Genomic DNA, 14,472 nt, shown 5'->3' on the forward strand with positions numbered 1-14,472 from the left:
TATCCAAGTCCTTTCCCTTTTACATTAGTGTTTATTAAAGCAAAAATATTTTATTGTTACCATTTACTACTACTAAAATAAACTTATATATGTTAATCACTCACTAAAAGATGCCTTATTTTTCTTTGAAAAATCAATAAATATTTTTTGTAAACTTCAAGACTTATGCCCTCTTTTAAGCCCTCTTTTAATTTCATTAAAAGTTGTTATGGATTATATTAGGAAACAATTTTATAACCTATAATGAGTTGTGCTAAAGAACTTGGAACCAAATGTTTATTCTTTGATGAATTTAATTTTGGAGACATGGCGAAATAAAGATGAAAATAATAATTTATATATAATTAAAGAATCATGCATATGTAATTTAAGAAAGATGAACAAATATATTCATGCCTTTCTTGCCACACACGCTTCTTATACCTCCAAACCCATTTTGCCTAACCCCTTCCTTCTTCACAACACTCCCTTTGTATTATTATTACATGCCTCATTCTTCATCTTCCTAAAGAAAAGCTTTTAATATAGATCTCCTATACTATTAACTTCATTTATTTATTTTGTTTCTTTTAAAGGAAAATGGTGAGATCTTGCTCTTCAAAATCAAAGAATCCTTGGGCAAACGAAGAAGACACCACCCAAAAGTTTGTGTTTGCGTCTGCGTCTAAAAATGGATCTGCAGCTCCTAAGAAAATAGGTTACAAAAACATTTCTCTTTTTCTTTAACTATATAATATGATGTTAGTATGATACTATGATATATCTATGTATATGTGTTTGAACATTTATAGGACTTAGGAGATGTGGGAAGAGTTGCAGAGTGAGAAAGACTGATCATTCAGGAACAAAGCATGAGAGCTTCACTTCTGAAGAAGAAGATCTGATCATCAAGATGCACGCAGCAATGGGAAGCAGGTTGTGCTTATATCGCAAATTACTTGAATATTCGTTGAGGATTTCACAGATTCTGATTATATCTTGTTTGTGTGGATTTAGATGGCAACTTATTGCACAACATTTACCAGGAAAGACAGAAGAAGAAGTGAAGATGTTTTGGAACACAAAACTAAAGAAGAAACTGTCTGAAATGGGGATAGATCATGTCACTCACCGTCCCTTTTCTCACGTACTTGCTGAATACGGCAACATCAATGGTGGCGGGAACCTAAACCCTAATCCCTCTAACCAAGGCGCACCTCTTGGACGTAATCACTCGCTCAACGAGGATACCCATCAACAACAACCTGATGATTCAGGAGATCTCATGTTTCATTTACAAGCAATCAAGCTTATGACCGAGTCATCGAACCAAGTCAAGCCAGAGTCAACGTTTGTGTACGCCTCTTCGTCTTCTTCTAATTCGTCTCCTCCATTGTTCTCTTCAACCTGTTCAACAATAGCTCAAGAGAATTCAGAGGTTAACTTCACTTGGTCTGACTTTCTTCTTGACCAAGAAAACTTTCATGAAAACCAACAGAATCATAACCCTCAAGAACTAGACAATTTGTTCGGCAACGACTTCTCTGAGGTAGCAGCAGCTACGATGCCTAATACATTAACAATAGCTTCTCAGTTTGAAGAAGAATCTTCGAGCAACGGGTTCGTAGAATCGATTTTAGCTAAAGAAAAAGAGTTGTTCTTGGGATTTCCCAGCTATTTGGAGAACCCTTTCCATTTTTAGTTCTTTCTCTTCCTCTTCTCAACTACTAAATAAAGAAACATTCTAATAACGAGAATTGAAAGTGAGGTTTCATCTTCGATTATTGTTACAAACTTTGATTGAGAATGATTTCATAAACATAAATCAAAGAGCAAATTGAAAATGTATGATTGTGCGGAAGATGTTATGATCATCATTTAATTACCTAAAAAAAAAAACTACTGTATTATAATTAAGAGTTGACTTATGATTTTATTAAGAGTTGACTTATTGCCTAATTCAGTGATCCGTTGAGCGTCGATTGTGGTAGATGAGACGACTGATCCTGAAACTCCGGCTGAATCGACGGTGGATTCCGGCGGAATTAGATTATGAGATTGTGGTCGACTTTGGGGTTGAGTCAATGGTTGAGAAGGGGGAGGGAATCAAATTAGGGTTTTGAAATTCTCACTCCAGAAACAGATCATCGGAGAATGACTACGGTTGAGATTGATCTACTTCTTTTGCTTCTTCTCCGAAGTGAAACTGCGAGAAAAAATGAGTCTGCTCCGTCGCTTTATGTCTTATCCCACGCGCCTTTTACGAGAGTGGCCCTCACGCTCCGACGACCATTATATGGGCTCTTAGGCCGACGACTCTGGACCATTTTTGAAGCCCAAACTCTGGCTACTTCAAGTTAACTAAAAAACTCTGTTTTTTTTTGCTTCATCTAAATTCTAAAATGTATAATAATCATATCTTACCTGAAGCAGATATAGTAGAGAAGCAGACTGATTTTTTTTTTTGTTATAATCTGATTTTAGAAAAAAAAAAAAAAATTGAGAGCATGTTAGTGAAAGTGTTCAATTGCACGAACCCCCCCCCCCCCCCCCCCCCCCCCCCCCAAACATATATCTGTAGTTGTAAATAAAGATGCATCCAACAAGTTTTGGTGAAAATATTGTATAATGCAGCTAGCCTATACTCTTCTTACAGCTTATCTACTCAAGGCTATATAACAATTATGTGTAAGAGTGTTATTAACTTATATATCCTGCACAGAGACGTTAATAGAAGGACGAGTTACTCTTGATATTTGCTCTCCGATCAACAAACTGCTTACACGGTTTAGATGTAATAAAGATCCTTAAATTGCAACAAGATCACCAAAACGACAACTAAGCCTTGAGGCTAAAGAAAAGGCTTGAAAAAAACATTAAGAAAGAAAACGAGAGTCCATACTCAAATCACAGAAACATATAGCTGCAAGAGACCATCCCATGTATGTAGGTATCATCAAATGGTAAGAGTTCGACAAAGCCGAACCGTGAGAGAGTTAATGCCTCCAAGCACACAGTCGAGTGATTCCACATTCCCCCAAATCTCACCTCCTTGACGTTTTTCCAACACGATCATTGCGCACCAAATACAATCACCATGAACATAGCCCCTGTTACTGCCCAAAATCGCCAACTTTCCACCAAAATTCGCCATTTCAGAAGCAGGATAGACGATATAATCAGGCAGCCTCCTCAAAGATTCACCTTTCACAGGTCTCCAAGTCTTCTCCTTTGGATCATATACGACTATTGGATGTCCAAGAGTACACCGACGATCAATTGTATACAGCATATCATCTACCACACATTGCACAGCACATGACTCTTTCCACATATTCTTTATTGGATGATCAGTTGCACCGACGGCAGATGCGTCCCATTCATCACCTCTTCTTCTTTTTGGATCGTAAACCAAACAACCTTTATAATCCAAAATGTAAATCTTGTCTTCCATCACGACATGTGTCCTAAAATGGCCAGAACCATTATATTCAGGGTACGGACCAGGCAAAGATTCCCAAATCTGTTTCTTAAGATCGAACACTTCGATCCATTCCGACTCCAATGGAAGTCGCTTCCTGAAACCTCCGATTACGTAAATCTTTCCGTCAATTACTCCGGCGGCTGCCTTGTAACGACCCCTTCTCATTGGAGGGAGCGAGCGACACCTGTGAGTTCTGCAATCGATGACATTCATAACCTTCAAGCGTGTTAGGTCGATGAGTCCACCGATCACATACATCTCTAAACCGATAGTGACGACAGAGTTTGGTCAGTCGTAAAGAAGAAGCCTTGTTTCGATGCAGAATATGCCAGTTTTGGAGATCATTAGTAGTGTATCCGATGGAGGCATAAAGAAACGTTTCGGAAAGACCGAGGCGCGCACGCGTTTCGTAGAGACTTGACGAAGCGATCAAACTGAAAAAGTAACGGGAGACGGAAGAGAGACTTGGGTAATCACATCTCCGGATGAGTGCGACGAGAGCTTCGGTTACATCGTTTGGAAGTGGGAAAGATACCGAACGTTTCTCTTCTTCTTCTTCTTCTTCTTCTTCTTCTTCTTCTTCTTCTTCTTCTTCTTCTTCTTCTTCTTCTTCTTCTTCTTCTTCTGCGTCTTCTTCTTCTTCTACGTCTTCTTCCTTCGGCTTCTTGTTTCGGTTCTCGTTTCTTGTCGATATTCTTCTTCTTTTTCTTAAAACTGCTTCTTCTTTTTGTTTCTTGTCGAGTTCTTCTTGTTTCTTGTTTGCATCGCCGCCGTCAATAGAGTCGTTGGAAATTTCAGAGATGTTAACCATCGTTGTTTCGTGTGTGTGAAGTCAACGGTGAGAAATAATGGAAACAGAGTCTAGTTCGATTTTTTGGATAGCTCTTCGAGTATTTATAGCCATATATAGTTTCATTTTCATTTTAGTATATCTTTGAAAAGGAGGAATCAAAAATTCATGTGGCCCTTCCAAGCGAATAACACTGGACCCTTTTAAAAGCCCAAATTCTGTTTTTAGGATATGATATTTCAAACAATTTACATGCTACAGTCAAATTCTTCTAAAGAAACGGTTATGGTCAAATTCTTATAAATAGCTCTTCAAGTATTTATAGCCATAGTTTCATTTTCATTTTTAGTACTTCTTTAAGATTGTTAGCGGAGACTTTTCACAAATGATTTAATTAAGAAAAGAACGATTACGACAACTTTGTTAGAGAATGAGTTCTTTGATATCGCAAGTTAACAACCAAATAAAATTTACACAAGAAAGAATATGAAAAAAAAAAAAGAGAGAAAGAGATCAATCTTGATTATTATTATTTAGTTTCCAATTTTCATACCGAGTATATTATTACAGACAGTGTATACGATAGTTGCTACAAAGCGTTATTGCAAAATATCGTTTCAGAAAACATAGATTAAAAGATTCAACCAGCAAACTTGGACTTGAGATTGTGCACAGTTGTATCATCAGTCCTAAACGCTCTGGTCAACACTGCGTTTGGAATCTCAGGGTTAGAACCAAACAGAGTATTAGGCAAAATAACTGCTCCTGGGAGCTGGCTGTTAAAAGCGGTTATCAAACGTGCTTTCACTTGGCCAACGTTCCATTGGAAATGAACCAATCCTCTAGGGATAACAAACGCCTCTCCCGCATTCAAAACCTTTGAGAAAAGAGTGTTGTTCGTAGTCAAGAACCCTACAAAGACCGAGCCTTCTATCACAGTTCCTACTTCGGTTGCACGCGGGTGCAAGTGAGGCGAGTTCACGCCGCCTGGAGCTAGTTCAACGTTGTTCATCGAGATTCCTAAAGTGTTTAGACCTGGAAAGGTAAGGACGTTGGCGGGAGCAACATTTGCGCCGTTAGGGTTCGAGGTGTCTAAGGGACCACCTAAGCCGGAGTAGAAGAAGTCAGAAGCAGAGACGGCTGACTTGCAAGGGAAGCCATTGATGGAGGGAGACGCTTTGAGATCGCCAACGCAAAAGTCTTGCAAAGGATCAGAATCAGATGAGAGAGATGGGATTACAAAGAGACTAAGAGTTAGAAGGAAAGATATGAAAAGAGAAGAAGAAGAGATTTGGAGAGTAGTCATCATAGCTATTGATGAGAATGATGAAACAGAGCATCCTCTGCTTTGTTGATATATAGTGGTTTTACTCTGGTCTTTGGAAAAGTGTAATTTGACCCCTTCTACTTTTCTTTCGTTAAAAATATTATAATTTGGAGAATTTGAGGTATATGAGAAAGAATGGTTCAAGTTTGATGCTCTGTTTTCCTAAACTTTGTGTTGAATTTGTCTTAAGAGAAGCAATGAAAGAGACAAGCAATCACCAGAACATTTCAAACCTGCTGGTTATAAGGTAGGAAGTAACTTGTAATAAATTAAATTAGTTGGTATGAATCTCTAAATAAGAGTTAATTTTCTGAATTTCATGACAACCATTTGTTGATAATGATGTCTCCTAAGGTTTTTTTGACTCAATATAAATGTTGTGAACATCCAAATCAACCGTTGTGAACATACACAATGGGGAGGTACAATCATCCAAAATAGCATGATAAATAGGAAAAGATGAGGCCATTTTGGTTTCTTTAGATTTGAAAGTATATGATGGCAATGGCATGAAATGCCTTCGTTCCATCTTTAAGATCTCCATCTTCAGTGGGGTCAGCTATGAAGGTCTTCTAATACCTTAATCATTTCTTTGGAATGTTCAGTGCCAAGGTTGTCAAGACAAGAAATCTCCCATTAAAGTACCACTACTTCAGCTTCAAGGCAGATTCCAACCGAGGATATGTCTTAGCCACAAACCCCATCTGACAGTGCCTTTGTCATCTCTTAGCACCCATACAACTCCACAAGCTTCTATGTCTTCCTTCCATGATGCATTTGTATTACATTTTAGGCAATGAAGAAGAGGAGGAGACCGCTTCACTTGATGTGAATGTATGGGGTGACTGACTGATAGATCATAGATGCTTGAGATCGCCAACACAGAAGTCTTGTAAAGGATCAGAACCAGATGAGAGTGATGGGATTACGAAGAGGCAGAACGTTAGAAAGAAAGATGTGAAAAGAGAAGAAGAGATTTGGAGAGTAGTAGTCATAGGCTATGACTCATAGCTATTGATGAGTTGATGAGTGATGGTGAAACAGAGCATCCTCTGTTTTGTTGATATATAGTGAAACTTACAAATTATCATTAAGATTACTGAATACAAATGAACCGTTGGTTTTACACAAGAATCATCCAAAATAGCAATGATAAATCGGAAAAGATGAGGCCCTTTTGGCTTATCTAGATTTGAAAGTATGTATATTGTGGCATTGGCATGAGATGCCTTTGTTTTGTTCTCCAATATCTCCATAGTGACACTCTTCAGTGGGTCCAGCTATAAAGGTCTTCTAACGTTACATGTTCAATGCCAAGGTTATCAAGACAAAACTGCCACTACTTCAGCTTCAAGGGCAGATTGCAACCAAGGATATGTGATAAGGTCTATCATGTGTATTTCAGAAAGAGGAAAAAGTAATGAGGTGGCACCAAGTTTTGAAGCTCACACGCGTGAAGGACTGAAGGATTAGGACTCCAAGAGTGTGACTGGGATTATACGTGACGAGGGTTAAGAATATGGGTACAGGAGACTAAGAGAAGGTTATCTATAAATAAGGTGGAGTATGGTTAAGGATGGGCATGTTGATTCAAGTGAGGGATTAGCCATGATGAGGCTTCTATGGGATATGCTGAACTCATTTCTCACTTGTATTTGCAATTTCATTTCTTTCTGTAAACTGTGATTTTGGTTATTTAATTATGAATTCCTCTTTATCTTGGATAAGCTCTCCTTATTATCATTTACATTCAAAAGCTTTCCTTATCACATTGGTGCCTTAGTGACAAATTAATCGACATGGAGCAGAGAGAATCTTTACAAACAAACAAAAGGTTGAGTGGGTGAGAGCGTCCTTCTTCCACACCATAATTGTTTTCCCTAAGGGAGAGTACAATCATCCAAAATAGCACTGATAAATAGGAAAAGATGAGAGGCCCTTTTTGGCTTATCTACATTTGAAAGTATATAATGGCATTGGCATGAGTCATGAGATGCCTTCGTTTTGTCTCTAAGATCTCCATTGTAATGCCTGACTCATACGTCTTAGCTCCAAACCATTTGACAGTGCCTTTATAAGGTCGTGGCACCCATTCAACTCCACAAGCTAGCTTCCATGATGCATCTATATTAAATTTTAGGCAATGAAAAAGAGGAGACCGCTTCACTTGATGTGATTATATTGGGTGACTGAATAAAAGATGCTTCTCATGTCCACTCTCTTCTGTCAATCATATGACAATGAAACCTCTTAGGCTACTTCTCCTCACTGTAGCCTAAGAATATCTCTAAGAGTTTTATGAGAGACTTTTGGCACAAATTATTTAATTAAGAAACACAGATTACTTGGCATCAACATTTATACTTTATAAGAATCAACAAAAGTCCCCAAGAACTGGTAAACATGATAGAGAATGAGTTCTCTTAATCAAATTGTTTACATTGCAACAAAATTTAATCTTCAGAAGAAAAAATCTTATAGAGAGAAGAAAAATAAGTGACAAGAACTGAATCTCTTAATGTTTTAGTTTCAAATTTTTCATACCAATTTGTTGTTACACATAAGTAGTTATTTGCTATAAAATCGAATTGAGAAAGATCATTAATGAAACAATTCAAACAGCAAACTTGGACTTGAGTTTGTTCACAGTAACATCATCAGTCCTAAACGTTTTGGTCAAAACCGGATTTGGAATCGTAGGGTTTGAGCCAAACAGAGAACTAGGCAGAACAGCTGATCCTGGAAGCTGACTGTTAAAAGCGGTTATCAAACGCGCTTTCCCTTTACCAACATTCCATTGGAAATGAACCAATCCTCTTGGGACAACGAACATCTCTCCGGCATGTATAACCTTCGAGAACAGCGTGTTGTTAGTAGTCAAGAACCCGACAAAAACCGAACCTTCGATCACAACTCCAGCTTCGGTTGCACGCGGGTGCGAGTGAGGCGGGTTTACACCTCCTGGAGCGAATTCAACGTTGTTCATCGAGAGTCCTAAAGTGTTTAGACCCGGAAAAGTTAAGACGTTGGCTGGAGTCACGGCTACCCCGTTAGCGTTCGTGGTGTTTAAAGGAGCACCTAAGCCGGAGAAGAAAAAGTCAGAAGCGGAGACGGCTGACTTGCAAGGGAAGCCATTGATGGAAGGAGAAGCTTTGAGATCGCCAACGCAGAAGTCTTGCAAAGGATCAGAATCAGATGAGAGAGATGGGATTACGAAGAGGCATAGCGTTAGAAAGAAAGATCTGAAAAGAGTAGTCGTCATAGCTTATTGATGAGAATGATGAAACAGAGCATCCTCTGTTTTGTAGATATATAGTGGTTTATTTTGGTCTTTGGCATAGTTTCTTTTGACTTCTTCTATTTTTTAGTCTATAGAAAAATAATTGGAGATCGGTTGAGGTATATAAATGGGCATGAAAATATTGTTTGTTTATTACTAATGGTTCAAGTTTGATGCTCTGATCAAAACTAATACTATTTTTTTCTAAAGCATTTTATTGATTTTGTCGTAAGAAGCAATTTGAAGAACATGTCAAAGTTAATGGTTAAACTGTCATTTTGTTAAACAGAGAACATTTCTTACTTAGTCATAAGATACATCTTAACTTCCAAGACTTAATGATGTCTTTTAGAAAAAGAAAATGAGAAGTTCAGAGAATTTTAGTTTGTAACTGAGAGTCATTGGTCGACAATGCACGATTTTTTCCATGATGGCATTAGTGGGTAAGAATCTAATATTGTTTGATAATAATATTTGTCTTGGTCAAGTCTTTATGGGTTTGTTGAAGTGGGATTTTCATAAATAATGTTTTTAATTCCTTGGCGTCAGAGTTTGAGATTCAATGAATCATCAAAGAAAGTATCAACACTAGTTCTGAAACACTAAAACAGGTTCAAGATTGAATCTGAAGTAAGAGACAAGACAAGGCAGCAAACAAATGTTTTTTTTGCTTGTTCTGTTATAAAAAATTTCAGTATTAATTACATACAGATTTTGATACAAGAATGTTGTTTGGATTTCTTCTGATGATAGAAGAAAGTAAGTAAAGCAGAGTCATGATTCTGATGGCATTTCGATGAAACTACGAAGCATATGCAGATTCTGAGATATCTGTAATAGAATTGCTTCTCCTTCACTAACATCTAAAACATCTGAAATTTGCTGCAACAGTTCACCTTTTGATTCAATTGCATTTAGTCTCTCTGTAATCTCTGATATCTCCTTCACTAACATATCTTTTCTGCTTCCATTTGCTGTTACAAATGCAAACAAAAACAAAGATTCAGACAGTTTCTTAAAGAAAGATTCTTAAAGAAACATATAACAGAATGAGAGTCTTACCATTTTCTTCCTCTAAGATCACACCATTGGTAGGTTTAGACTCCTCAACTGAATCTTTCATTTGTTCCAAATCATCTTCATGATTTGAAGAACAAACAGGCAAATCTGAGACCGGTTTAGTTTCATCTTTCTCTTCATCAAGAAACTCTTCTGCTGCTTCTCCTCTTTCTTCGTCTTCCTCTCCCAACAATCCATATCTCAATCTATAAGCTTCGATTTCAGCTTCAAGCTCTTTCATTTCCTCTTCTCTCTTAACCAACAAACCATTCATAGACTGCAAAGCTTCTTGATCATATTCCGCTTGCTCATCCATCATTCTCTGATACTGCAATGCCTCCATTTGAACAGCAGCTTTCTCAGCTTGCAGTCTCGTGATCATAGCCATTGCGTTGTTTGCTGCAACAGCTGAAGCACTCCTCTCTTCGTCTAACTCCATATACAAATCCATCAATGACTTGCGATCCAATCTAACCTGTCTATTTAGATGATGAAGTATCGAGTCTCCATCCAACACTTCGTTCTCCGAACCATTCTGATCAGTCAGTGATTTCTTCATTGATCGAACAGACCATCGTGGACTGTTCTGCACCGAATCAGAAAGTGGAATTCCAAAGAATTTATTGCCACCTTTAACAAAACTTGGAGTTCTATCATCGACTGAATCCACCAATGCGCCTTTTGTGTTAAGAGCATCTTCGTCCTCGGTCAATTCCGTGTATTTGATGTTAGACACATCCAAGGTTCTTTGATTGAATGAAACTCTAGGAGAAGGACTAGGAGCACCAAAGAAAGATTGGTTACCATTCTTTGGTTTCTCAGATTTCACCTTCAGTAGCTCCCCACAACAAGAACAACGTTGGTGTTGCTGAAACCTGTCGTTGCCATTGTTAGTTCTGTAATCAATCTGATAAAAGTTATCATCTCTCTTAGAACCCGTAACTGGAAACGCCAGTTGAAGCTCACGTTCATCATCTATAAGAAGCTCAAGATCCTTATGCAAGATTCCAATAAGAGACTTGTAAGTATCAACGTCTGATTCTTTCTCGGTGGCGAAAGAGAGAAGACAACCTTCACACATTCGTTTGATCTCAGAGAGTTTCTTGTGAACATGACAGTAAGCGAGAGACGAGACATTCTTCTTGTGAGCATCGCATATCGAGTCGTTGTAATAGAAATCAGGGTTTGTTCTGACAAGAACATGGTCGAGCCTAGTGCAGAGAAGACATGGGATTTTGAGATCGAAGAACTTAGCCATTTGGTTGGAGAAGAAAGCTAGGAAGCCATCGATGAAGAGGATAATGATGAGGATCCATTCAAGAAGAGCGTAGATTAGAAAATGTGGGTAGGTTCCAAGTTCTTTTTCTACGAAACTCTTGAAGGAACGGTTAGACATTATTGTGATTGCAAAAAAGCGATCACGAAGCAAACAGAGAAATCAACAGGAATCTAAAAAAGAAGAAGAAATTATCTAAAAAGGTTACATGAAGATTGAAATGGAAGCAGAAGAAGGGGGAAAAAAAACAGAGATTATGACCTTTATTATTTAGTCTGCTATATTTGGATAGGGGAAGAATTGAATTGACCAAAAATTACCTGAAATAACGGCTAATCGCAGATAATGAAACTTAGACAAAATTAGAGTTGTTCTTATGTTCTGTTGTTTTGGATTATCATGTCCCTTAATTACCATGTAGGCATGTACTACTATAAGCAAAAAAAAATAGTGTTTGCTGGGGGAAGAAAACAAAAATCCACCAAATTAAGTCAAAATGGCACATGACATTATTATGAGATTGTAGATAATGATAAAATATTCAACGAACCATACATACAGTTTAGCTTATCTCCAAAAGATAAGAGTATACAAAAGCCTACAAACCCCACAAATCACCAACCATTGATTGAGATGGGCCACATGAGAATCACGACTTGTTTGTTTTAACTTACACATACCACAAAAACAAAACACGCACAGCAGAAAACGACTCATAACAGTGTGTGTGTGACCAAAGAGTTTTTACAAACAAACGAAAATGATGAAGAACCCCTAAACACAGTTCGTCCATCCCTAACAGCCTTCCTCTGTTATTGTTCTTTTTTTTCCCTGATTATTTTTTTCAGACAAAATACATAAAAGTTTGACACAGTAAGGCCTAAAGAAAAGATCAAAAACAAGACTGAAGACGGTTCTTTTTGTTATCTTATACCTAATTTGTACCAACTACTACAACAACAGAGAAACAAAGAAAGAAGCAAGGTCTTGTAGATTCACCTTGGCTTTATTAGGTCTAAGCAACTCTGATGATGCTGCTATTGCTATCTCCATCACTGAAGCTTGGCATCATTGTGAAAGCTGAGTGTCTTGAGTTGGGTTGCTCGTTAAGATTAAATGAAGAGGCCAGAGAAAGGTTGAGAGAAAGCGGTGCAGCATCTGTGCTTAGATTGAATGCAGGATTTGCTTGGAAGGTTACTGGCACCAGATATGAATCGTTGAGATTAAACGTCTGTTGTGGTGAAGTCTCAATTTTTGTCGGCACAGCAACTTCAGCTCTGGACATGATGTTAGTTTCAGGTAGTGGTGAGTTCTCCTGAGCCTGATCTTGCTCCATGGGCATATCTGTAACCTGATAAAAACCAATCAAACCTAACTGTCACACAACTTACCATTATAGTGATAAGTAAAATCTCTACCTATAACCCCCAATCTTGAATTTATCTACTAACTAAGTACAGCTTGAAAGACATATATACCCAATTTGACCAAAATCATTATGATACTTCTTTGTCCTACAATTCTAAAAGAGGGAATACTAAAAACAAATTGACTTCTAAGAAAGGAAAGAGCTTTCAGAAAGCAGAGAACACCTATTCCACTCAAATTATGACAAATAAGGAAACAAAATGAATCAGGCTAAGATTAGAGAGACTTACAGTCTCGGTTGTAATGTCAAAAAGGCTAGATCTTCGGCGACGACGGTTGAGATTGGTTCGTCGGAGGAAGTACTTCTGAGCGTGACTAGCAACTTGAGTAGGAGTCCTGCTCTTGACAAAGTTCCTTGATATGCCTTTCCAATCTCCTTTTCCTACTTTCTGAAGCCCAATCAAGAACCTCTTGTGCTCATTCTCAGTCCATGGAACTCCTTAAATCAAACCCCACAGATATAACAAATCAATCAATCCCCAACATGCACAGATTCAATCACAAAACTTGGATATAAAGATCAAATTTTTACAACGAGATTGATAGATAATACAATCATTCAGAATATGTGTACCTCGTTTCCTCTCGCGGTTACCCCCGGAAGAAGACGAGATGTGAACAGCGTCATTGGCGGAGGCGTAACCGTCGGCGAGAATCACCGTCGTCGCGTCCGCTTCGTTTTTATCTTCTCCGGCGGCGACGAGAAGCTTAGGGATCTGATCATCATCAGGCGAAGACTTTTGTTCGTAATCAGAGAGATTGTTCAAACTCACACACTTTCTCATCGGATCAACAACAACCCTAACTCCGAATAACATGATCTCATCTCTCTTCACGACGGCGCCACTGTCTCCTGTCTCCGACGAGCTGCTAACGGCGGCCATTAAGAAGAAGAAGAAGCAAATTCCGATATTGCCCTTGCGTCGCTTTTTGGATATGTTTACCCTTTCGTAATCTTTTAATTTTGTTGTAGGAACCGAACATACAAATAAGGGAGAGACGAGGTGTGTGTGTGTATGTGGTGAGTGGATCTGAGCTTACTTCTTCTTCCTTCTTGTCTTTTTATTTTTTTTCATAAAAACACGATATAAGCCACGTGGCATTACTTACACTCTTGTGTTGTTGTTACGATAACGTGAGATGTGTCTATTTGTTATTTGTTCGTCACTTGTTTCCTCGGTGACCTTCTTCTTGTCTCTCTATATCTATCTTTTTATTAGTTAGTTTTATTTTTATGTATTAGTAATGTTTGGACATATTCTGATGATCTCTCTTTGTTAATTGTTTTTGTCATTTTAATCGAAATTGAATGTGTCGCGACGTCCTTCTTGTGTGTTTTTTTTTTGTTGTCGTTGAACATTTCAATATAAAAATGAGGAAAAGTTGGTAACGGACTTATGCCTTTGTGCGCATGATGCATGAAACTATGTTTATAGAGATGACTTAGGAATTATAATGGACATGGTGGTTCATAAAAGTTGTTGATTGTAGTATAAATTGTATATTATTATTGTTTTTGATTGGTTGAACTTGTTAAAAGTAAATGACTTCTTAATCTGTATGTTTTAATTAAAATAAGATATATTTAGAAACGGAGGGAATAGTTTGTAACGTAAGTTATTAAGCGAATCTGGTCAACTCCATGAGTGCGATTCCCAATTTACATCCAACCTGTTTACCTTTATAAAAAAAAAAAAACCATTTCTTGCTACGAATCATATAAGCAAATCAAAAGTTACCTTGGAAATTTCAAATCTGCTGGAAGAACACTTCGTCCTCAGCTTTTCAATCTAAATAAACCCCTTTTAAAGATTAAATATTGAATGTGTTTTGACGATGTCACGATAAT

At 37.8% G+C, this 14,472-nt stretch overlaps 5 protein-coding genes and 1 pseudogene across 6 annotated transcripts; 1 reads left to right on the plus strand and 5 right to left on the minus strand.

Annotated features, from left to right (window-relative positions):
• The first annotated feature begins 474 nt into the window (after positions 1–474).
• On the plus strand, positions 475–1,741 carry LOC104756239 (uncharacterized). Its single transcript, XM_010478795.2, has 3 exons — positions 475–697; positions 792–915; positions 997–1,741. The coding sequence occupies exons 1-3, from the start codon at positions 580–582 to the stop codon at positions 1,679–1,681; spliced, it is 927 nt and encodes a 308-aa protein (XP_010477097.1). The 5' UTR covers positions 475–579; the 3' UTR covers positions 1,682–1,741.
• Positions 1,742–2,706: 965 nt separating this feature from the next.
• Positions 2,707–4,277, minus strand: LOC104759290 (kelch repeat-containing protein At1g19460 pseudogene; annotated as a pseudogene).
• Positions 4,278–4,762: 485 nt separating this feature from the next.
• Positions 4,763–5,762, minus strand: LOC104756240 (germin-like protein subfamily T member 1). Its single transcript, XM_010478798.3, has one exon. The coding sequence runs from the start codon at positions 5,560–5,562 to the stop codon at positions 4,894–4,896; it is 669 nt and encodes a 222-aa protein (XP_010477100.1). The 5' UTR covers positions 5,563–5,762; the 3' UTR covers positions 4,763–4,893.
• A 2,315-nt stretch (positions 5,763–8,077) lies between these two features.
• LOC104756241 (germin-like protein subfamily T member 2) lies at positions 8,078–8,949 on the minus strand. Its single transcript, XM_010478799.2, has one exon. The coding sequence runs from the start codon at positions 8,840–8,842 to the stop codon at positions 8,195–8,197; it is 648 nt and encodes a 215-aa protein (XP_010477101.1). The 5' UTR covers positions 8,843–8,949; the 3' UTR covers positions 8,078–8,194.
• Positions 8,950–9,455: 506 nt separating this feature from the next.
• On the minus strand, positions 9,456–11,537 carry LOC104756242 (putative myosin-binding protein 5). Its single transcript, XM_010478800.3, has 2 exons — positions 9,923–11,537; positions 9,456–9,834 (listed from the first exon to the last, which is right to left on the minus strand). Exons 1-2 carry the CDS (start codon positions 11,313–11,315, stop codon positions 9,635–9,637), a joined length of 1,593 nt encoding a protein of 530 aa, XP_010477102.1. The 5' UTR covers positions 11,316–11,537; the 3' UTR covers positions 9,456–9,634.
• Positions 11,538–11,681: 144 nt separating this feature from the next.
• Positions 11,682–13,793, minus strand: LOC104756243 (Homeodomain-like superfamily protein). 2 transcript variants are annotated; one of them, XM_010478801.2, is made up of 4 exons: positions 13,198–13,752; positions 12,854–13,062; positions 12,195–12,546; positions 11,682–12,026 (listed from the first exon to the last, which is right to left on the minus strand). In XM_010478801.2, the coding sequence occupies exons 1-3, from the start codon at positions 13,505–13,507 to the stop codon at positions 12,211–12,213; spliced, it is 855 nt and encodes a 284-aa protein (XP_010477103.1). In that variant the 5' UTR covers positions 13,508–13,752; the 3' UTR covers positions 11,682–12,026; positions 12,195–12,210. The 2 variants fall into 2 exon arrangements, with proteins under 2 accessions (XP_010477103.1, XP_087350352.1); XM_087494226.1 differs by having other exon boundaries at positions 11,682–12,546; positions 13,198–13,793.
• Positions 13,794–14,472: the final 679 nt, after the last annotated feature.

This window comes from Camelina sativa, chromosome 17 (assembly GCF_030686135.1).
Source record: "Camelina sativa cultivar CO46 ecotype springtype chromosome 17, ASM3068613v1".
Lineage (NCBI taxonomy): Eukaryota > Viridiplantae > Streptophyta > Magnoliopsida > Brassicales > Brassicaceae > Camelina > Camelina sativa.